General features: G+C 38.9%; 1 protein-coding gene across 4 annotated transcripts; it reads left to right on the forward strand.

Annotated features, from left to right (window-relative positions):
* The first annotated feature begins 5069 nt into the window (after positions 1–5069).
* On the forward strand, positions 5070–22448 carry LOC131261270 (transmembrane protein 132E). 4 transcript variants are annotated; one of them, XM_058263262.1, is made up of 15 exons: positions 5070–5203; positions 6368–6561; positions 13297–14194; positions 14250–14432; positions 14496–14736; positions 14818–14961; positions 15039–15241; positions 15347–15665; positions 17693–17940; positions 18035–18227; positions 18302–18905; positions 18985–19219; positions 19295–19415; positions 19483–20433; positions 20511–22448. In XM_058263262.1, exons 2-15 carry the CDS (start codon positions 6525–6527, stop codon positions 20523–20525), a joined length of 4392 nt encoding a protein of 1463 aa, XP_058119245.1. In that variant the 5' UTR covers positions 5070–5203; positions 6368–6524; the 3' UTR covers positions 20526–22448. The 4 variants fall into 4 exon arrangements, with proteins under 4 accessions (XP_058119245.1, XP_058119244.1, XP_058119242.1 ...); XM_058263261.1 differs by having other exon boundaries at positions 5079–5203; positions 6348–6561; XM_058263259.1 differs by having other exon boundaries at positions 5080–5203; positions 6281–6561.
* The last annotated feature ends 3034 nt before the right edge of the window (positions 22449–25482 follow it).

Genomic DNA, 25482 nt, shown 5'->3' on the forward strand with positions numbered 1-25482 from the left:
ACGAAATACTATAGAATTGAAATATTGTCCAAGTGAGGAGATGATAGCAGATAGCCTCACTAAACCAGTAGGACCGACGAAGTTGAATGTATTCCTAACGAAAGTAGGACTTGCAAAGTAGTAAGGTTGGTACTCACCCAGGAGGAGTGTTGGAAATGGGTGAATACCTTCTGCGTATAAACCTTGGGCAGAAAAGAAGTAAAGTTGGCAGCACTGCATTTGGCTGTCAACGTAACACAACGCAACTGTATGAAATAAATCATTGTTACTGGACTTTCAAACGAACCACACGTGTTTTCTTGCTGCTTTCCTCGATAGTGTTGGTGTTAGATTTCCACAGAAGCCAAAGACATTTCTCAGTATTTTTCAACACCAAGCAGCAAAGGTGACGCGTTCCTCGGGATCATATCTAAACTCCGTTACGTGCTTCGCCAGCGAATCAATCAAAAACTCCGGCACTATCGATTCACGCACATTTACAGCTGACATCATCCGCGTTAAAAAATTTTCCTGCTGCTTTAAAAATGCTTCCTGCTGTTGGTTTAGGAGACACTGTTGCTGCTTAAACATTTCGTGTAGCCACGCGGTGCTCGGATCATGGCTGCTTTGCGATGGCGGCAATTCGCCGTTGGGGTCAGCGGGGTTCATCGTACCGTGTTCGACGTAGATAATTTTTCGCTTTTTGCTTTTTTTTTTTGTAGATCGCACTCTCGTTCTTCACCTCGTCGCCACTTTTGTATCTTTGGTGTTGCTCTGAATTTATTATCTAAAACACAACATCAATGAATAAATTATTACACACGTTAAAACTTAGTCTAGCTAAAAACGATACCGTCCTGGCCAACGGTCGAGGAGCAAAGAGGATGAGTGCTCATGGGAGCATCCTCGGGAAGCCAGGGCACACATCAACAAGATGACAATTGCGTGTCGTCTGTGAGTGGCAATTGGCGCTATACACACACAGGCTCCCAACAGTTAGCGTGTGCGGGGTGTTCCTGAAACAGTTAGATGATGAAGGCGCTGAGCTTTAGCTGAAGTCAGAGAAATCCTAGCCGACGCACATCTCGTGCTGTTTGAGTAATCAAGAGGATCACGAGTTTCGTGCGATCTGATAAACGAAAGGAAATATTCCTTTCGTGACGGCGGGTGAACAGACACAATTTGACTGCGCACTAGCATGGTTGGTGAGCAGTGCTTCTGGCCGCATGGTGACAGTCAAAATGTGACGCCTACAGAAGATTAGAACAACCACAGAAAATCAAGACATATGGCCTTTATACCCTTATTAGACAAGGAATGTATCTGTCATATTTTTCCAGAAGTTATCTGCCAAACGCTCTTGACAGATACATTCCTTCCTCAAAATCGGAATCAGGCATGACCGGTTCCGATTTTCTTTCGACTGGCATTTATATGTCAAAGTGGCGATTTGTTTACTTTTTGCTCTGTTGTTTGCAACAGATTTTGTTCGTTACTCTAGGATGAACAAAACGCTAAATTCAAACATGAAAATGATCAAATAACTGCAAAACCCATTTTGTGGAACTTTGCGTTATTACACGAGCGGTCATCATTTAAATGTCAAACGCCCTGCCAGAGCCCTCTTTGACAGTAAAAGGATGGAAAAATATGACCGATACATTCCTCGTCTAATAAGGGTATTAGTAGCCGGTCCTTAACCAATAGAGGTTTATGTCTCCAGGTTAGCTTCCGAAGACCCAGGAAGCTGAATTCAATAGCCGTACTGGAGTAAATCCTCGCCGAAGAAAAGAAGATCCCTCAAATGAAGTCTATTCATAACACACAACTTTGTGTAACAAAAGAACTTTCCATATTTTCTAGATTCCCAGAAAATTAATTGTGTGCACTCGTAGAATCTTTCGATTCCAATTCATTCTGAGACCCGGATCTTCAAATCTGAATTCCATTCCGTCATATTATACTAACATGCCGATTTTTCATATCAATTTTCAAATTAGCAATTAGACAATCAATTGTCGAATTGATCCAAAAACGATTTTGATTCTGCGCATGGTCCTGAGGATTGTTATCGCTATCCGCTCCCGGGGAACTTTTTCATTCCGGATCAGAATGGAGGTACCCACCACTATATGTCCCGATTCGAGAAATTTGGTAATTAATGATGATGATGATGATAATTGAGGGTATTATGATCCAGTTCCGCGTTATTGCTCGAAAGTTTCCGCATATTTGCTCGAATAGCAACCTGGGTATTTATACAAGTATTTCAAGGTATATAAATATATAGTTTTTAACAAGTTTCGAGCACTTTGATTTTTAATCAATTTTCAAAACGATCGAGTTATTGGTGTGTTTTATACTATGGCTAAATGGCTAAATAAATCAAAGTGACTTGTCTAAACACAACGTTGATATGAAAAGTGCATCCTGAATTATCATGTTCTTGGTAAATACCAAGATCCATAGAACCCACATATGCTTCGGACACATACGGTCTATAGAGATCCATCGACCAGGAGGTGCTGGAAACTGCTCGACGATAACAACGCGCGTCGTTTCGTATCCGCGCATCGTCTCGACACGCAGGTGGCGTCGTTTTGGATCGTCGAGACGCCCAGCCATTTTTTCGCTTTTTTCAAAGTGTTGTTTACCTTTTGTATGGGCCAGCGTCGAGAAGTTTATCGTTTCCGCGCTCCCAATCATAATACCCTCAAATGATGATGACTCTGAAAGTCACTGAATCGGTAATTACATTCCTCAAAAACTAGAAACGATGGATAAATCTTTACTTTGACAAACTTGTTGGGCTTCAAAACACCTTTCATTTAAGGCGTTAACTGTGAAAATCGTTTGAAAAAATCAAATATTATTAACAAATTGGAAAATTTGTCTAAATTAGGAATCGAGGTGTATCCACCTTGTTCCGGTAGAGTTCAATCTCTTAGAGCCCCGCTACACGACCCGAAAACTCAAAAACTTTTCGGCGAGAAGAGGGGAACAACCGAGAAGTTTACGTCAAAAACTTTTCAGCTCCGTGAGCTGAAAACTGCACCCGAGAAGTTTTTGGCAGCTAACCGAAAACTCAAATGCGTCAGAAGAAGAAGACGAAAAAGAAATAAATGTAAACATAACAAATCTCAAAAACAAAATAAACGAACATATGGTGATAAATTTACGTGTTTCTTTTGTAGTTACGGTAATATTTTGTCATTTTATAGCTAGAATATCAATTATAAATTCACTATAGATCAGGGGTTCGCAAAGTCCGGCCCCCCAACTGATTCCAAAATCTAAAAGTTTCAAAAAGTTTAATGAAAAAGATTGAAATATTTTATTCTACCACTTTTTATGTAACTTGAGAACATCAAAATCTTCCTTCTTCATGCGAAGAAAGTTAATTATAGTTTCATTTGCTTGCTCTGCTACAGTATTGTCCAGCAAACGGTTGCCATCTTCTTGCCTCCGCACAATACGCCTGTTGCGTTGTTGCAAGTTTTGGGTACTCAACTCGATGACCCACGATAGGGTAGTTAGCCATACTTCACTCATCAACAGATTATCCATCTTTTACTTTTTGTGTGAATTGAAATAAGATCTTGTTTGCTTTGAAGGAAGATTTTTGAGTTAACTGAAAAATCAAAAACAAAAACCTCGTTGCGCCGTCAAAGTTTTTGAGTTTGCGGCTCGTGTAGCGTGGCTCACAGAATTGGTACCACAAAACGCGGCTACACGAACCGAAAAGATTTTGACGTAAACTTATACGGTTTTTGAGTTCTCGGTTGGAGTTTTCCCGGGCCGCTACACGAACCGAAAACTCCAACCGAGAACTCAAAAACCGTATAAGTTTACGTCAAAATCTTCTCGGTTCGTGTAGCCGCGTTTTGTGGTACCAATTCTGTGAGCCACGCTACACGAGCCGCAAACTCAAAACTTTGCGGCGCAACGAGGTTTTTGTTTTTGATTTTTCAGTTAACTCAAAAATCTTCCTTCAAAGCAAACAAGATCTTATTTCAATTCACACAAAAAGTAAAAGATGGATAATCTGTTGATGAGTGAAGTATGGCTAACTACCCTATCGTGGGTCATCGAGTTGAGTACCCAAAACTTGCAACAACGCAACAGGCGTATTGTGCGGAGGCAAGAAGATGGCAACCGTTTGCTGGACAATACTGTAGCAGAGCAAGCAAATGAAACTATAATTAACTTTCTTCGCATGAAGAAGGAAGATTTTGATGTTCTCAAGTTACATAAAAAGTGGTAGAATAAAATATTTTAATCTTTTTCATTAAACTTTTTGAAACTTTTAGATTTTGGAATCAGTTGGTGGGCCGGACTTTGCGAACCCCTGATCTATAGTGAATTTATAATTGATATTCTAGCTATAAAATAACAAAATATTAACTAACCGTAACTACAAAAGAAACTCGTAAATTTATCACCATATGTTCGTTTATTTTGTTTTTGAGATTTGTTATGTTTACATTTATTTCTTTTTCGTCTTCTTCTTCTGACGCATTTGAGTTTTCGGTTAGCTGCCAAAAACTTCTCGGGTGCAGTTTTCAGCTCACGGAGCTGAAAAGTTTTTGACGTAAACTTCTCGGTTGTTCCCCTCTTCTCGCCGAGAAGTTTTTGAGTTTTCGGGTCGTGTAGCGGGGCTCTTCGGTTCGTGTAGCGGCCCGGTTATGCACATAATTAATTTTCGCAAAAACTAAAACCACAGAATAATATTTTGTGATACAACATTGTGTGCCTTGAAAAGACTTTTCATTTGAGGGGTCTCATGTAATAATCGGTTAGGCAATCATAGTTTTATTAACCAATGTTTTACTTCAGCTGAAAATACCAACCAAGGTTTCCGTACCCATGTCCCATTCAAATATTTACTTCAAAAAATAAGAATTGAGGAAGAATCTTTGTTGTATAAAGATGTTTGCCTTCAAAAGACCTTTCATTTGAGGGGTCTTTTGCTAAAATTGGTCCAGGCATTAAAAAGTTATTAAGAATTAGCTGTTTTAGTAAGTATTTCAAGTTTTGACTGAGGTGTTTGAAGCTTGTTGATGCCAGCTTCTGCTGGATCAGTCGAGTTTAGAGTTGCGAGCCAATCGCACGTTGAGGCGCCACTCCTCGTCGCGCGTGAAAGCGAGGAGAAAAGTTATAGAAAATATTCCTGTATTCCTCTGTTAACATGCCTAAATGTGAATACAACGTGCAGTGGACTGAGGTATGAATAAAAGTTAAAACGAACCTATAGATCTCGAAAATATTGCAGATTCCTTGAGATATCTCAGGACTATTCCTCGAAGAGCTACTGCTCGAGAGTTGTGTGTAGTGGTTCATCATTTGTTTAATACTTGATGACTATGGGTGCGTGCAATAGTATGTGTACAGTGCTGCGTGTATGAGTGAAAGCGAGCTGAAGTGTTATCCTGTACAGAATTTTCTCGACAGCTAAGGATATGTAGGGTTTCTTCGTGCACTGTGTTGTGAGAAGTATTCTTCGGTAGGACATGTTCTAAAACTCTTACTTCTTTTACTTGCGTATTCCTTTAATAGTGTCGAAAGTGACTTGCCCAGAACCCTGTTGTCTTGCTTCCTTGCTTTGGTGACGTTTGTGAGCAACTACAATGAGATGCAAGCAAGAATCTGAGCAGAGGTAGTGCACATAACATTGTTACTTGCTTATCAAAGTATGGATTTACGATCCTACTTGCAAAGTTAATTCCAGTGGTTTGGTTTAAATACCTTCAAGCCAAGGCTTTAATGCGTGTGCAAGAAGAAGCTAACATGTTTAGAGTGAAATGGAAAGTGCATCAATTAGCCTATTGTATAAATTGCTAAATTTGTGCTCTTCCACGGGGAATGTGTGTGTGTGTGTGACATGGGGAGCGGCTCAATAGTAGTTAAGTCATGTAACAATTTGTGAAATCCAGTTTATTTTCTTGTATTTCGTTTGTTACTGCAATGTTTCTTTCAATTTAACAATAGATAAATCTTTTAATGAAAGAAAACCAAATTCATGTTATGGAAAATTTAAAAAAACGATGCTTACAACACCAACGTGGTATGCAGGAATGAAACCAAATATGCAACTCTACGCCTCGCGTATACAACAAGGCTTTAAGTAAGGCGACTGCAGGAGAAAAAAATCGATAAACACTTGTCGGTGTGTGTAAGACTCAAACAAGCAGCAAGGTTGTGAATTATTTCATTTAACCAATACCATGTAGGGTGTTGTAAGCGTCGTTCCTTGTAGGTGTGGTGCAAATGCAAAAAATGTTCAGTAGTCATTTTAATACAGGAAAACCGTTCTTGTTTCGATTGTGCAACCGTCGGAAATTTTCCGAAATTCCGCTTAAACCTTGAAGTATCGCAATCCCGAATCGAGTACATACAGTGTCTAATTTAAAATGTGTAAAGTGTGAGGTATCCTGGTGACGGCATTCCTCCAGGAGTACGCAGATAAACCACATTTTGTGTATTGGCGTTTGGTAGTGTATTGTGTGACAGAAGACTAAAGAACAAACAAACGGCAGAGTCACATCATGGGATTGTTGAGAGCGGCACTATTATTATTTGTAGGTAAGTTGCATAGCGTCTAAATAAATAGGTTTATGCTAAAGTAATTTGATTTTTAGAACAAAACAAATCTTCAATTGATACTGGTAAAATCTAATTCAAAACTACGATGATGTCAGTATAAGAATACGATTAACGATGAGGTTAAACAATAACTATTTAAAGTGTAAAAATATTGAGAAGAAATGTTGTTTATGTACTTTACTGTTACTAAAGCTGTGGTGTGGGATATCAACATTTTTTTTTAATATTGCATCAAATAGCACAATGATGTTTTGCTACACCAAATCAATTTTTCACATAATTTTTCAAACGAAAATCATAAGAGTTGGAGGAGCTGAGCGACATAGCTGATTTTTTTTAGTAACGTAGTTTTTTTTTTATTAATAAGTATCAGATAATAAGTCTTGTCTGTTATTCACTGAGTAATCGTCAATCAATAGCAAAACAACTTTTAGTTAGTTCTTTCGGCCTGGATTTGAACTCACGCCGCCAGGGGGTTAACCCAGGCGCACTTGTGGAACAGATTTTGTATATGGCGTAACCGCTCGACTATTCCGGACCCCCGTACAAACAACAATAAACTCTGAAACTGTTGATGAACGACGGATTTTGAGACAACCTTTGAAGGTTTTTTTTCCTCCATGCGTTTAAAATAGAATTTTTGTCAAGTTGTTTTTGGTTTCTGTATATAACGTTTCCATTAAAAAATGTAAACAACTTTTTATGCAAAACTATAAAACACTAGCAACTTTCTGTTGATAGCAAAACAAAGCGTAGCATTTCTTATAAATTCAGAACAAGTGCGACAACTGTATCGTTTAAATTGAATCAGCCGTGGCCAAATTATTAAACAAACTACCTTTGATTATATGTTGAAATATCCAGCTTTATCGCGGAACACGTGGCCAAAGATTATTTTAAGCCAGACGGCGACAAGTCGTTAAAAACCTTGGTACTTAACCCTAGCTTTTGAAGCTTGTTACAGTATATTTAAAATGTGTTGAGGTCCCTTAACTCCCATAGAACGCCATATCGTGGCTGAAAACCAGCGAGAAGGCTATGCGCAATGGAGTCCGCGACAGCCCGGCGGTAGCGCCGGTTAAAAAATCGGCCCATCGGCTCATGGCTTACCACCTCGACGGCGTGGGTTCGCATCCCAACCGTGACCGGGACCACCCTCCTGTACGAGAGGACTGACTATTCACGTACATATAGAGAAAAAGTCTCGTAAGCCCTCAACCGGCAGGCATGACCAACAAAGTCGTTAAGCTAAGAAAAAGAAGAAGAAGAAGAAAAGCTATGCACAAAGTCGTTGTTCTTTCTGTTGAGACTTACGGGTTATGGAGAAGTGTGTATTGTGCTTCCGGAATCAAGAAACTATCAGAAAACATCAAAAAGAGTACGATCCAGTAGTTTGGACAAAGGCTGGCCAAAGGCCACAGTAAATCATGCCCCAAGAGCATCGGAGGAATTGAACGGGTCAAAAACATATTTGATAGTGCCACACTGCCAACCCTCCTTACAGCATTTGGTCGGGAATGCCACACAACAACTGAAAAACATGTCTGGTTTTGTCGGCTGTGGCTAAAGTTTCGGGCAAAGACCGTAAGGTCAGCTTATTGGCCGTCGGAATATTTTTTAGTAAGTACCAAAAAGATCTAACTTTACAATAAAATTAATTTCATTCAATTAGCTTGGTTAACGTTTTTCTCATCGCCGATGAAAATTTGTCTATTTTTTTAATGCAAACGTTGTTTAAAATATATCGAAGAATCGTTTACTTTTATTAGATTTCTTCGATCTCATTTCAGGATGATTGACCTAAAATTCTTAACTCTCGTGAATCTGCCAGAATCAAATAATGCTAAAATAATAATGGAGTGCTGGTTAATTTCAATTACGATAAAAAAGACTAAAAATACATCGAACGTTTATTTACATCTTTTTTGAAATTTTTTTGAAAAACTAATTTCAACGAAAATAAGTATAAATATTAACTAGTGTTGCTTTCCGGTGTATATAATTCATACCCTATTTAAAAATGGTTTAGCACCACTTGCAAAACAATAATACATTGTTTGAGGCATCTAGCCCGCGATGTTTGGCTCTTTTGAAGAAAACCCTGCACACCATCATGTTGGTCCATCTCCTCTACTGTTTTACTAATTCTAAAAAAAAACTGTAATAGCTCAGTGTTTAAAGTGTGCCTGAAGTGCGCACCGTGCGCACTGTGCTTGAAGTGCGTACTGTGCTTGAAGTGGTGAGTACTGTGCGCGAAGTACGCACTGTGCTCGAAGTGCGTGTACGCACAGCACACTAAATTTTGGTGCTTTACCCAACACTAGTAACACCCCTGCACCAGAGTATAGACATTTTTGATTCATTGCGAATATAAAAGATGTGAATATGCATGAACATAAATATAATATGTTTCAAGAAACTTAAAAAGAACATGGAAATCAGAATATTGTGATGAAAAAGCAAATTTATGCGCTGTAGTTAGAGGCGGATAGCACACATAAAAAAACATCTGTGAACAGTAATCTACATTTGCATTTACTTAAAAAAAGAAAAACATGACATTTATCGGAGAAAAGAGGTCATAACTATGGATGTCGTAATTAATAGAACGAAAGGAATTTTATTAACTTATTCAAATTGCTTAATTCAGAGTAATTATTTTCAGATAATGTAGATCTAAAATCTGATTTCATAAAATTAGCAAATTGTGCGAAAGGAAATGTAAGTTACGTATCACATTATATTGTTAATTAATATTTACTATAAGATATGTGACGAAGTTATGGATAATAATGAAAAGATGTGTAGAATTTATACCTATCAAAAATCATGGAGACTATATGTATAAAGGATTGTAAGCTGTTGTAAAAAATAAGTCCAATTTTGGTCATGTAGAAACATTTATAGCAGAGGTGTCAAACATGCGGCCCGCAAGAATGTTAGATGCGGCCCGCGACACCTTTGAAACAATACATGGACATTTTTGAACCTTTAGTATTGGCTTTCGTTTGAATGGCAAAATTTGTTTGTGTTTGTGGATCCACGAACTGTGAATTTCATTCGAACAAGAGGACTAAAACACCGTAAACTTTAAACTATTTCTATAAGAAAGACATACTCACCATTGATCCAGATCATGCCGACATATTTTCGTGGATATGAACATTAAATACAAATTTTTCGAGACAAGCGAATAAATCTGATGAGTTACAAGATCTTTCTTAATGAAATTACGGATGTCTAGCAGTGTTTATAATAACGCCACGGCGTTAACTGTGACAATCAGCAACGATTCAAAAACCAGATATATTTTATTAATTATTAGGTAGCAGCGCGCAGAGGAAACTGTTTCTTTTTTATCAAATCAAAGTCCCCTTATTTTATTCGATCTGAGTTCGATAAAACAAATATGATCGTTAGTTAGTCATGTATCCGTGATCTTAATTTTGATTCATTTACAAAAAAAGTTATTCAAGATAAAAGGCTATTTCCCACAAATCTGTAATATGTTTGCTTCTAATTGAATTAAATTTTGAATAATGTGCAATAAGTTTTTTTTGTAATTAAAGTATATTGTGCTTTTCGGTAGAGAGTTCGGATAAGTAAAAGTGCATAACTACTGTTGTAGCCAACCGATTGCTGAACATCAATAATTTAATTTAGAATGCTCTGTTTGATCGATAGCTTTGCTCTCCACATGATTTGTTTGCTTGGCTTGAAAAATCTGTGTAAAACCCTTGATCTTGTCTTTCTCCATTTATCGGCGTGATAATGAAAACTTGGATATGATTCATAGAAAATTTCTGAGAAGTATTATAATTCACCAAAAAATGTAAAAGTGTAAATTATAATTCTGAAGTTGAAAACACACTGATAAGAACCTATTTTCATAAATTCAACGATTCCATGAATCTGAGTTTGACACCACTGATTTAGAGCAATGGAAATGTCTGGAGGGCCCCGTTTATCCAACCGCTTGGGCCACCGAACGGATTGATCTGCTTCTGGTTAGTTTCCAGGGCAAGATTTAAAACAAAAGGGAGAGCGATTTGACTGCAGCAATTAAAATGATTCTTCTTTGGCATGACGACCGTCTTCGGTTAAGCAGTTACTAAATGTTTAATCAATCTAAGGTTCAACCAGTGAAAACTCCTAGATATTCATGCGATTGAGAAAAGCTGTGATTGGCCAGCGCTAAAACTGGTCAATTGAAAACTATGATGTAGGGAAATAAAAATATTTTTAAACAATTGAGCAACGAAATAATAATTATATACAGCTAATAGTGGATTTGCAGAACATTTCAAGTTACAATACAGTTTATTATATTGAAAAACTCGAATTTGCTTGGTGTGGGAATTTGCTTGTTTGATGGGGAAGACTTTTTCAAAACCCCTTCTGGTCAAAATCCTTCATGTTGGTAGCTTTTTCAAGTGCTTTTGCCACTCACTCGACGCTCCGAGACTGTGGCTTTTGAAGTTGCCGCAGTTTCTTGAAATATGTGGTGTCGTTGATTAAATTGAAGTGTGGTGTCGTTGGTATTCTGCAAATGACGGATGTCTTTCAGGCCTTTCTACACACGATCAGAATTCACGTTGAGTGATTGTAAAAAATAAAGATATGTATAAAGTTGTAACGGGAGTTCGCGACAGCCGAGCGGTAGCGCCGGATATAAAATCGGGCCATTAGCGGCGGGGTTTCACCACCTGTACGGCGTAGGTTCCAATCCCAGCCGAGACCGCTGAGCCTCCCCTGTACGAGAGAGGACTGATTATCTATCTACGTACATGTAGGGAAAAAGTATCCAATTAAAAAAAAGCTCTTTAAAAAAGGGCAGGCATGACCAAAAGAGCCGATCGTTACACTAAGAAGGAGAAAAAGAAAATAAAGTTGTAAGGTTGAAATAAAACAAAGATATGAATATGTTTGTACATTGTTATGCGTAGGGCCTTGGCCTTGGAATCAGAAACAATGGTCCCTGGATCATCAGTTGCTTATAAACCAAGGATCGATCAGTTGCTTATAAACCAAGTAGATTCTACTTTTTCGACTTTGATTAAACCTCTAAAACCTTTGTGCAATTTTATCTATACTCAAAACCTTAGGCTGTATCTATGTAGTATACACAGGAATTAGTACGATTTTGGGGTGAACTTCCTTCTATTTGGATTAGAAGGATATGGATTAACGCTGTTTCTTCTTACACACCACGCAACTTGCTGAAGTAAGGTAACTTCCGTAATTTCTGAATGTTTTCAAACTTGAACCGATCAAGGTATTACGTGTTGTTGCGTGTATTGCAAATGAATAATATCGTTTGAATTGCTGTCAAAACCAAATGTTTCAGAGCAATAATTAACCACCTTAGTTAATGGTTAGTGGTAAGCGAACCAAGCCAAGGTAAATGGGGTTTTACGAGTGCTATTTTGTATATAAAGTCAACAAATTATTACTTTTATATTACTTAGTTTTATAGTCCAGTATTTAAATGAGGCATAAACCGTGTTATTTCACAGAACGTAGGAAGCTGCTCTAAGGTTGGAGGAACAACCAAAATTTCAATCTTTTTATTTCCCAAAATTGTGTAACATAAGTAGTAGTATGTTCGCGACAGCCGAGCGGCAGCGCCGGTTAAAAAATCGGCCCATGAGCGCTGGGGCTCACCACCTCGACGGCGTGGGTTCGAATCCCAACCGAGACCGGACCCTCCCCTGTACGAGAGGACTGACTATCCACGTATAACAGGGAAACAAGTCTCGTAAGCCCTTAACGGGCAGGCATGACCAAGAGGTCGTTACGCCAAGAAGAAGAAGAAGAAGTAGTAGTATGTATGGTTTATACAGGCTTTGGGCCGTGTAGTTTCTTTCGCCTCTTTGTGTAACATAAAAAGACCGTTTTCCCGCTTTCTACCTATTTATACATTTTCCCATCTCCAATCCCGTTCCTAGTTCCTTTATCAGATGCTGTTAGAGCGAGTCCTGGCTGTTTCTGTTACACTTTCGGACTGTCTCTAACAAAGCAAGTGAAATGGAAATGCTCACTATTAGAATTGTGGTAAATGCCGATTTTGAAGACAATTTTGAAAAAAAAAAATTATCACATGTTTTTTTTTTCCAATCCAACTCAAACTTTGTATCTCTGGCGAACGAATAATACCTTCTCCGCGAATTTATTTCAAAATAACATAATGACAAGTGACAAAAATATCGTGAAAACACAGCTACTGATATGTCTGTAGGCAACCTGAATGTACCATAGCATCTTAGTAGCATTAATGTTTTCCTTTCCGGCGCTTCTTCAGATCTTCAAGCTAGTAAATAAATAAATTTGTAATGGTTAACCATCGAAAATCAACCCACAAGGCTCAAGGCGCACCCTCGATGACGTGGGTTCGAATCCCAATCCACACAAGATCCTCCCCAGTATGAAAGGCCTGATTATCCACGTACGCAAAAGACACCAGTCAAGTGAGCCCTTAAAGGGGCAGGCATGACCAATAAGGTCGTTACGCCAAGAAGAAAAAGATATATATGTGTGTGTGTATGTGCCGGTCGTTTGATTATTGAAGTATGTTTGTATCACGTTGTACAATCGATTAGTGGAATTTATATATGATGGTGACGATGATGATGATGAACCCACCTGTGATCCCTACCTAGGATAATATGATGGACATTTTAAGACTAATACGAACCATTCTTTGTCCCATTTCAGCATTACTTGGAATTGTGTATTCTGTCGAAGTCCACTTTGAAACACCAGACAGTGGGTTCTTTTTGAAACACTCGCCTCGTCAGAGTGGCCTGGTACCAGCGATAGCACCATCCAACAGCAAAACGCGTTCAGGCAGTAATGAATACACGCTTTCGGTAGATCGATTTACGGTAGTACAAACCAGCCAACCTGTGTCGATCCGCGCAAGCTATGGGCCATTTTCAACCAAACAAACAGTACCAGCTCGCTACATTGTGCCTGACGTGCTGGAAACAGCAAATCCGGATGCCGGCGTACAGAACACTACTGCCGCCCTAATAGACTTGCAACAATCAAATCTGCATTTGGACATTTCGGCACACGTTGTGAAAAGTACTATAGCACGAGATTCGCCAGTTTTGCGTGTCCTGTTCCATGCAGGCGCTGATCCGGGTGGTCATTTGCAACGACAGAAAATATGTGTTCTTTTGCATGCCTCCATGGGAACAAAAACGCCTCTGAAAGGTCGGTGTATGCCGGATGGAGAAGATGGTGTATGCGTTGCAGAAGTAGTAATTCCAGCGAATTGGTGGCCACCGATGCCACCACCGGAGAGAGAAGAACGCAGGAATGGGGCCCCACCCAAAACTCCTCAGCGTATGGTCCAAGTTGCCTATAGCGTATTTGAGCCCCCAGCGCGAAGTCCTGAACTTTGCGAGCCAAAGATCCAGATACAACCCCTCACTTCCTTCGCAAAAATTCCATTGACTCAGTCACAGCTGCCGTATAAGGAACTGCGGGCCGACGAAACGCTTACAATGATGGTTCCTCAACAGCCACTATATCCTCTGTCAAAAATTCATGTTCCGGTATTCTTGCACCAAGAGCAAGGCCAAAATATTGCCGTATTCATTGTGCGGTTAGTACTATAATGCTGCAAAAAATCATTTAAATATCAATGGTCAATTTTTTAGGGCACGCGTTAAAGCCGGCATGCGCATACTTGGAGCAGTAGCCTCATCGGATGAATGGAATGTTTCGGTTGAAAAGGAAAATACTAAGCATACAGTTGCTCGGGTAACCGCTTTCCGTAAAGATCAGGATCCGGACAGTCCGGCAGATGTGCTACGTTCAGAAGATCTTTCTACAAAAAATCGGTGAGAATTGTTGTATATGTTTTTAAATTTTATTCTTGTAAAAACGTATTGTTGATGGCATAGTGTGACGGAGGTGTTTACATGGCTGCTGGAAGTAGCAAACGATACTAAAGAACACTGGGACGGTGGGCGAATAATTTGGTCAGTAAGCTATGTGCACGATGGAGCGAAGATGAAGGATGAATCTGCAGAGCCAGTTGTAACATCATCACATTCGCCTATACACGAGGAAGCCCGGAAAAAGATTGTTGCTAAGCTAGAAATACAGAAAGACGACATCCAAGCGGTTCTACCCATTGCAAAGGTATAATTTCCATTCCATTAATTAAAAATAAAATATTATTCTCAGGTCCAATCCCTATTGATGGAATACATCTATTTTCAGAATTGGGAATTGATGAATACAGCAGTATTAACTGGCAGACAAGTATCGCAGGCTATGAAGGTTTTTATTGTATCGCAAGCGGGAAAAGTAGCAGATGTTACGTTACAGAGCTCGTGCCAGGCAGAGGACGAGAGCGTCATGAAGGTAAATATAGTTCTGTTGCGTTCGCTATTGTTCATGCAAGTTTTTGACGTAATATTATATTTTTCAAATAATTTTAGGTATCATCGTCTTGCAGTTCGGTATATGTAGATGGATCGGAAATTAGAGGATCTTCCAATGCGTCGATACTGGTAAAATACGGTACGTATACCGGGCTGGCCCGGTTTACAGTGTGGATGCCGGAATTTCCTCTCGAAGTATCAGTCGCTGACTTCCGCCTATCGCAAATTAAAGGTTGGAAAATTCCCGAAGAACATAACACGTAAGCTAAACCGTTTTTTTTTTTTGTTAGAAAAGTGACATCGTGGTATTGAGGTTTATAGATTTGGCGTATAATTATTGGTTAATCCATTTTCTGTTTGTGTAGCGCTCCCGGGAAAACGAAACGTCGCAAAAAACGAGCTTACGTTGGTATTTGGGGCCATAATGGAGATGATTTCGTGAATGGAGTTTCCTCAGAACGGAATATTTGTCGAGCCAGGTATCAGCAAAGCCCTGTAGAGGTTTACGCGAGATTTTTGGCTGTAGACCAAGATTCCGGTCGAGTGAGCTATTTGATATCGCGACGCACTGGCTTACAAGTGACGGATCTGGTACAGCCATTGCTTCGAGTGGCCGATCCAAAAATCGCCACACTTCGCGGACGTACTCTTCAAGGAAGGGCAATGGGTCGTACAGACGTGCAGGTAATATACTACTGAATAAATATCGAATAAAATTTGAACCCCAACATTTCTCACAGTCGTATAGCGCACTAAAATAAAAAAGAAGTTTTGAGCGACAGTTATAAGTATTGCCTTGAGTATTGTCTTTCGTTGGAATGGCAAAAATTTGTTGTGGACGTGGTTCTATGAACTGTGAATTACGAGCTGTGATTTCAGATTTTTCGACAAATACGAATATATCTACAAGAGAGAGCATTGCAATTACAGATGTGTAGCAGTGTATTAGCATTATAAACGAAACAACGGCTTGAACTGTCACAATCGGTAACGCTTCCTAAAAATCTATAAAATGTTTGCGGTGAATTTAATTAATCTTCGATTAATTCGGAATAAGTTTTTTATAGAATAAACTTCAACCAGCTTATGTAAACTTTCCTTAAGATTTGTTTTAGAAAGCATCTGCATTAATTGGAAACGGTGAGCAGCAAGAATTCCGTCGTAAGCGTATTGAATACATGCAATTGATTTCCAAATTCTGACGAAAAAATTATTTTGCAATGCAAAATTTATTTGATTGTATCGAAAAAAATGTGTAAAACTGTTGCTCTTGTTCACCGCCATATGTATGCGTGATAATATTAGCATAATTCATAGCAAATTTATAAGAGGTAATAAAATACACCAAACATTTAAATCATGCTTGTTAAGTACAAACATTTTGGCTAAGCTATTTTGGGAGGAAATGCGACCAGTGGCTTTCGATAGTACAATAGAGAGCTAATTTTAAACACAAGTTTTCAATTTTACCATTACTTTATACCGTAGATGTACCATACTTGGCGCAGTTAAGGAAATTCTGCATAAAAAGTTGAATAGCAAAATCAATGTTCGGTCAAATCATACTTATTATCATACTACCTTACTGCCATAGAATATAAGTAAAATAAGTGAAAAACTCGAAAATAATTTCTTCAAGTTCCAGAAACTCTTTTTGTGGCACATCATGTTCCTAACTTGGCGCATGATGTTTGTAATGTGCCTTGGCGCAAAGTGTTCCTTACTTGGCGCACTTAAAACAAAATGGATGTAGTTCATTTGAAATGGATGAATTCGACAGCTTTATTCAACAGTATTCAAAGACCAACTTGAAACAATAGAAATACATTTCAATAACAATCAAACAATAAATTTGGCATTTTTGCAGCGGACTTAACTTTCAAACTCTTAGCTACAAAGTAAGAAAGTCTCACAAGCTGCTCTCTTTTCGAGTTTGTTCCTCTTTTTGCTTGTCCGATTTGATTTGATCATAGCACGCACGATATTCGTCGTTAGTAGCGACTGCAGAGGGAAGAAGGTCGTTTGCCAGGTGGCTTTCAGTGTCGAAGTCTTCTGTGAAATCACTGTGGCTAAGCGTTAAAACTAACCACCATTCGTTGGAAATACTTACGTTTTAACAGTTTCTGATCAAAAAAATCATTAATAATATTACTTTTGCGTAAAAATTAATGGAAGCAGTACAACCCATTCCTTAGCAGCGATGCTGACATTCTTAACTAGTGGGATGACATACTTCATTTGTTTTTGTTTAAACTCGATAACAAAAACAAACGACATGTGATGCTTTTACGGCACTTTTCTCTTAGAATGCCAAAGCATATAACGCTACTCTAAAGCATAAGATAGTAGCATTCAATTTGATTGCTTCATTATTATAGTTTTTTTTCCATCGGTACCAGCTTCATGTAAAGGATAAACATGTGTGTCGGGGCTTTTTCGTTTGAGAAAATATTTATCCGATATCGAGATACTTTAAAAGAACATTGGAAAACCGACGGTCCACCGGGGTTTTTTGAAATAAGAAGTTTATTCTTGAGAAACTATCTTAACAGTGGAAAACTGATTATACATCTTCTTTCTCTCTTCATTCAGGGATTTTAAATCTGCGATTAGTTTTTACACCTGTACAGCTGTTATTCTAATAAACGATTAATGGTTCGATTTGTTACTTTGATGCAGTAAGTTTTATTAATTTGTTTTCACTTTTCCAGGTTCTTTCGCCAATCAACGGAAGGGTAATTGGAGCAAGGGAGGTCCGCGTTGGTAGCGACAAAGTTACCATAACACGTTTGATAGTTAAAGTTGTTTCCGGTCTGCAACTAGCGATTTCCAACGATGGTTCCATCGAAAATGGATACATCGCAGAAACGTCTGTGACTCGCAAATTAACGGCACAATATCAGGAAGGTTTGCTGGATATCGATTTAGAGTTTTCAGATGGATCACGCACACCGCTCAGGCAAGTAACTTACTGTTCATGTACTGAAGTTCTCTACTTTCAGCAGCTAATACATATTTCTAATGACTTGCCATCTATTCTTTCTTACACTTAGGGATATTTCTGTGGATGATTATTTCCTGCTAGTTGAAAGCTTAGATACAGAGGTCGTCGCTTTTGCCCCTATGCTAGCCTCCCATCATCCACGTGTAATCGCCGTAGGAGAAGGAAACGGAGAACTTCTTCGAGTGACTTTGCTTCTATCGGAAGAGTGTCGCTTACGACGGAATATGCCGGTTTCCAAACAGGTACATCTAAATTAGAAGAATAATATATAAAAAGGTGGCAACTATGATATGTTTTATTGTTTTTATCTTATCAGGGTATTAAAGGCTCGATTGGACCGCTAGTGACCTCGCTAGCTTCAGTGCAAGTCGATTTTAGTGTCACAGATGCGAGTACGAGGCCAGATACCGTACAAAACGACGGCATTGCTGGTCGAGAACGCAATAAGTCAGGCCGAGAGATGAGCGATCTGGAAGACATTCTGATTGGTATACCGTTGAAAGACGATAAAGGTCATGAGATGGCAACCGCAGTGCAACCGTCTAGGCTACACCATCGCGGAAGTGGCATTATACCCGGTAGTAATGAACCATTCATTGGGTTTACGTCAAACAAAAGTATGGTTCATGCAGATGCTACGACTTTAGAAATCGGAATGTACATTGTGTTGACAGCTTTCTGTTTGGCAATTGCTGTATTTGTGGTCTCATGTATCGTTTATGCTTCGAGATATAGACCGATTACCATCGACATCAATGGTGACGCCAGCGTACGCGATGGTACAGGAAACGCGAGTGTATTTGATGTTGGAAAAGGTAACGAATCTTGTGCTACAAATGCGCACGATTGGGTATGGTTAGGTCGAGCCACGATGGACCGTTCAAATGTAGAAAATGCGTCCGAATCCAGTGTTAACAGAGGTAATTCAAAGTTGTTTTAAGTATGCAAACTATGGTTTCACCGTTGCATTGTTGTTTTTTTTTCGTTCGGTATATATAGAATCACGCATGCACATAATAAGCAATCCGATGAATAACAAATACGGCGACGCGGATGAAAGCATAATACAAATCAACAGCTTTGATAATCCCAATCATATTCAGCTCCCACCCAGTGTATGTATCCCGTTACGAAATAGTCGAGGGGGAATTCACGCTCTTGGTAACAACGATCCACCCATGACGGTGAATTCGTATACATATAACAATCGGGATCGTCGCCATCGTCCCATGATGTAAGCAGAGACAACTCGAAGCGTGCTATACATTGAATGAATAAAATTATACATTTTAATTTTTTTAAATTGTAGGGAAGACGCAGTACCACTTCCAACTCATAGCGTAACCACTACTGTGGTCGATCGTATAGAATATCGTCCACCAGTTCCTCCACATCGCCATACAGGAGTTACGGCTCATGCGTCTAGCACGGTAGGACATTTACTTATTGGACAGGAGAACTGTAAAAAATGGTATACTATATTATTTATTTTTATAGCCATCGTCAGTTGACGCCGTAGTACAATTAAAAGCCCCCAAGCGGAACCACCAACGTCTTTTGCGAAATAGTGCATCCGGCATGGCTAGTCGTAGCTGTTCTGCCACAAATCCTGCATTTCATTTACAGTTGCAAAAATCAGTCCCTGTGCAACAGAAAAACTTAACTCAAACGCAGCACTACATAGATGCGGCACTTTTCTGCAATGCTATACAGCGTCCGCAGTATGCTGAGGGAAACACACATCCAGTAGCAGCATTACGACCGGCTAATAGGTCGCCCCATTCGTTTGAAAATAAGGGCTTCTCCGTTGTACCTACTACTGTGGAAGATCATCTGACGAACAGAACCCATGAAGACCACAGGCAATCTAAAGATCTTCACATGGCAGAACGTATAGTAGAACAGAAAAATGCGCAACAGACAGCATTTAAATTTGATACTATTAATCATCAACATAATCATCTATATCACCATATACTTCAACAAAAGCAGCAAGCGGGGTTAAATGGATGTCGCCGTGAGTTATGTCCTGTGCAGGAAGGTACGGCGGATATCGCAGAAAGTGTCGGTATTGCAAAAGGGGGTGAACCTTACACGGGCAATAGCCAACAATCGCTGGAAAAATCCGATGAAGAAGAAGCCTCGCCGCAAAGCAGTAAGGGTGTATTAGCAGAGCCTGGAAGCTCCTCGGATGATAATGGTGGTTTTGTAACTCCATTGGATGATGAATGTTGCAGAAATAATTCGAATCTTAAGCATGTTCAAGTGATACCTCCGTCAACATCTCAGGAAATGCTATCGAAAAAGATGAACAAGAAAGCAACGCTAGTCGGAAATCCAATGTTTTCAAACACACCTGACAGTGAGCTAGGCCCTGGAGAAAGTCTAGGTTTGGATGACCTGGACATGGATTATGAACAAATTATGCATTATTTCGATAACTTGAAGGTAAGCCACTGAGCGTCATTTTAGATTTTTTAACTGGTCATAAATTACCTAATATTTTTCTTTCTTTTCCAATCTAGGAATCGAATGCCTGAGTGCAGGAGATCATTGCAAAGATTCGCGAAATATTGTCAACGTTTCATCAGCAATATCGAAACGTAGCCAAAACTCCAGTTCCCATAAGCCCATCATTTATTCCTGGTATAAAAGATCCTAACTTTGAACAATTCTTTGAGCATTTGAGTGAGTCGTACGCGTAGGCAAAATGCGTTTTAAGGATTAACTCGCACCATTGGCTTGTATTGCATAGTATAATTCCATCTTAAGCATCATCTTCATAAAACACCAACCGGTGTTACAAAACGTCCGTACAAAGTGACCACAATGAGTGGAAGTGCATCGTGCTTAGAAACATGAAAAGGTATATAAAAAGGGTGCCATTTCGCCTAGTATAGCGTAGCAAATAAAGTCCAAACAATGAACCAGTGCCCACCCATGCATGCAAACATGGACATCATAATTGCACCATAAATGTAACAAACTCTGGAATCTTGTTAGATAGGAGATTATTTTTTTCACAATTCTCCATGTTTCATTATGATCTCAACTTTGTTTTAATTGTTAAAAGTATGAATAACGCACTACACTGAGAGGTCTGAGAATGGTGTGCACATACACCAATACGAACACGATCAACAAGCGATTGGGCAATCCCCTACCGTGGGTTCGATTTCCGACCAATCCCCTTCTCCAGTACAGTAGGACTGACTTTCCATGTACGAGTAGTGCCCTTACATATTAACATGGCTTTACCAAGCCTGGTCGCCATTGTTCAAATTTGGACTTATGCATTACACCAATTTTAGCTTCTTACGCTTGTGCATTCTAGCTGTGAGACATAAGTTTCTGAGGATCATTCGTGACTGCTGATATATTCGCGTTATCCTATTGTTTTTATTTAAAGTAAGGATCTTTAATAGTGCGACTTTGCAGTGATCGTGAAGATGAATATAAACATATATTATAAAAGCGAATAAGATGAATATTGTCGTCGAAAGGCCAATGCAAACTGTTACTACACTATGCATACATTGCTACATTTAAAAATCAATGCAAGACATAACAAAAGAACTATGGTATTAGATGAGCATGAGCTAAACAGCCGTGTACCATTTATTACGTATACAATATAATGTATTGTATGTGCAAAAATTAAACTCAAGGATAAAATCTTGAGTTTTGTATGTATTACTCAACTACTGTACAAAATTTACCGCAGAGTATCTATAATTGCTTATATGGTCGTCTCTAGAAACTGGAAACTATACAGTTGAATGTAAATCACGTACTTTTTCAAAATTGATTTCATTATTCAAGCATAATGGAATAGATCGCATTAGTTAACGTTTGCCATCCGTATCATTATGTTGACAGTTTTGTATGGGTTTCGTGTAGCTTTACGAAGAATTATTTATTCTGTTAATACTTTTATCAAATAAGTCCATACTTTTCAGTCACGGAATCGTTTGGTGGGATAGTTGATTGTTATATTTTTATTTATATTGGAAACTGATTTAAAAGTCGACATCCATAATCTCACTCGTAATTTAACAAACACACGCTCTAGTCAACGATTGTCTGTTTAATAATAATGGAGTACATAATTTTGGATACACGAAACATATATGAGTAAAATCGTAAAATAATGTTAGGGAAATTTTTCTAGCATGAATCGATGAATTGTCTAAACACTTTGAGGATAGAAGAAAACATAATGTTTACCCTGCTTTTGCTTCCATTTACAACTTGTGAACATTTACACTAAAAAATTCAACCACACTATGTACAATTATTTCCATTGTAGAAACCCTAGTTTACTTTTTATTCTTTTTTTTATTATGTACTGATGATAAGTCGTCAAAAAAGTCTGTTGACAACAATCACGGACTATTAGAGGAGATGCATGATGTTTTTATGATTTGCAACCCAAACATGTATAATAAAATTCAAAAAAAATACTTGTCTTCACGTTTGGCTTTTGATTTGTAAGCCGAGTTTACACTATGCAACAATTCGAGCATTACATAAGAAGTGAAAAAAAAACAAAATGTACAAATTCGAAACTAAGCAAAACAATCTTGCTGCTCGTTTTACGTGTCACAAATTGTAAACTCACGCTTGTTTTTGGTATATCAACCATTCACTATCAATTTTTTTTTTTAAGTTATAACAACTCTGGAAATGTTTTTAAATGAATCAACAGATGATATTTACGATAATTTTAAACGGTTATTAATTCATAAAAAAGCATCATCAGTACTAGATTAACAAAATGCCGTTCTGTGGACTATAGGATACAATTAGTGTTGGGTCGTGTGCTACTGTGCTACCTAACACACACAGCACAGTAAAGTGTGGCACCACACACGACACAGAAAAAAAATGTGTTACCACAGTAAAGTTTTACCATACAGGACAGTCATAACGTTATACCAATAATTTGTATGAACCGTTCTTTGGTTGCTTGGTGTACCAATTCCATAACTACCATAAGATAGGAATAAAATGTCCAGTCTTTGGATTTTGAACATCGTTATTACATAATCTAAACATTATTATTCGTATAAAAAACTGCCACCATACAAAAAAAAGCCTACAATGGAAGCGCAATACGCACAAATACACTTGAAATAACAGATACGACAAAAATCTAAAATTCCAAAATCAGGATTTTCGAATAGATTCGATTTAAGGCTCTAATTGCTTTTGGATTATATAATAAGGTTAAGCTACAGCCCTTATCGAGTATGCATAATATCAAGGAAAATTATGCCCATATCCGTGTTGTTCCTTAGAAACTATGTACTAATTTTGTATTGTTCAATTCTGGGATACTTTTGCATCCTTTTGTGAATTTTTACGCGCAGAGTTACAAAACTCTGCACACACTTTTTGAATCGAACATTTTGACCACACCGACCATTTTGAATCGAAAAGGTGTTGCTGAATAAATAGAGACGTTGTATGACTGTATGACACTTTACTGTGCTGAAACAAATGCACAGCATTGTAAATTGTGTGTGGTACCACAGTACGGCATCGAATCGGCATGGAAAAGCGTTACTTGACACAACACTAGATACAATGTATCAATTCAATTGCATTAGGGAGTTCCACTATATCCATCAAAACCATCTGTAATTGTACACACCGATGGGTAGCTTATTCCGTTCGTATCACTACATTGATACATTGATTCCTAATTTCGGAACACGTTGTATTGTATCGTCACTGAAAAATATTGTTTAACCATAACTAGGGAAAATATTGCAATATTTTATTTAACCCCTTCACAGTCCGGCCAAGTCGAGAAAATGGCTTAAATAATCGTCACACTGTTTTTTACATTTTAGCAGTGGCGTCTCGTGAACAAATGAGATGGTTGTGCACCTACATAAAAAGTAATACCTACTTAGGGAAAACATATAATGTGGTTTCATAGAACCAGAATACAAACACGACGACGAATTTTGTCACGATATTGACTAGAATATGATGTTGAGAATGAGAAATAGTTTGAGGAACCATGAATGGTCTATTTACTTCTGCAATCTTTAATTGCTACTGAATAAATCTACCTAAAAAAGTTGAACAGCTCATCTACGATGTCCTGCTCAATGTCGATGTATAAATTGACTGGTAATTTAACGTTAAATAGAACAATTCCATGAAAAAACCTTCGAATGAAAGTGTGTGCTCCAGCAGTAGCAGCGTGCCTGCTTAGACATTTTTGGATTAGCTTTTAATTGTTGGCTATATTTGCGAGTTTGTTTCCTCTATTTTATTCAAAAATTTATTTTCTTCCAAATTTACTTCACCAACGATCGTTAATATCTACTCGATAAATATATCCTCGGCTAGTCAATGTCTGTGAATCAAATTCTTATTTGGCAAGCCAGACTTCCCTCGGGTCCGGCCTGAGTACAATATTATGAGCACAGGAAAGGCACCTATACATCGACAATTTCACATGGACGTATTCAACACATGCAAGAGTGAACTAATGTGTTTATATACGATTGGCTGGTGCACTCGCAGAAGAGCCCACCCGTAAACAAAACTGATTGGCCTTCCAACTGGATTTTGACTCTTGCTAATAAGAAAACCAGCGCTTCTTCACCGTTCGTAATGAGAATGGTATTATGAGACAGTGGTTAAGAGAACTGTTCTTATTTGATTAAAGATGCTGGTTTGTAGCAGCGGTGCACCAGCAGAAGTGTCCAGTAGTGATGAGTCTTACGATTCTTTTCACGGATCGACCCGGAATCGAGTCCGTCCCTAGAAGAATCGATTCCGACCCGTAGGTGCAACGAGTTCGGGTCGACCCGAACCAACGGGTCGAACTCGCATATGGGCAGCTGCACCTACCGGTCGACCCGGAGTCGTTGCACCTACGGGTCGACCCGAACTCGTTGCACCTACGGGTCGACCCGAACCAACGGGTCGAACTCGCATATGGGCAGCTGCACCTACCGGTCGACCCGGAGTCGTTGCACCTACGGGTCGACCCGAACTCGTTGCACCTACGGGTCGACCCGAACCAACGGGTCGAACTCGCATATGGGCAGCTGCACCTACCGGTCGACCCGGAGTCGTTGCACCTACGGGTCGACCCGAACTCGTTGCACCCACGGGTCGACCCGGAGTCGTTGGAATCGAGAGTACGACTCGGAGCGCTCCGGGTCGGTTACGGATCGCTCCGACCCGATAGGTTCGGGTCGACCCGCTCATCACTAGTGTCCAGCGCAGCGTTGTAAAGTGTATTTTGAACGCAACTGTGGAAACGGTGGAAATTACAATTCCATAACGAGACGAGACGCCACTGCATTTTAGTATAGTTTTTGGTCAAAACCCGGAGAAAAAATTACGTTATCTGTTAATAATTTTCTGATAATAAGCAAAGATTTGGTTCAATTGCATCAATTAGTGTCAAATATGTTAATAATAGTTTACAAACACGTAAGAACTTGTTTTCGAAACAGCTGCACTCGA

This window comes from Anopheles coustani, chromosome 3, assembly GCF_943734705.1.
Source record: "Anopheles coustani chromosome 3, idAnoCousDA_361_x.2, whole genome shotgun sequence".
Classification (NCBI taxonomy): domain Eukaryota; kingdom Metazoa; phylum Arthropoda; class Insecta; order Diptera; family Culicidae; genus Anopheles; species Anopheles coustani.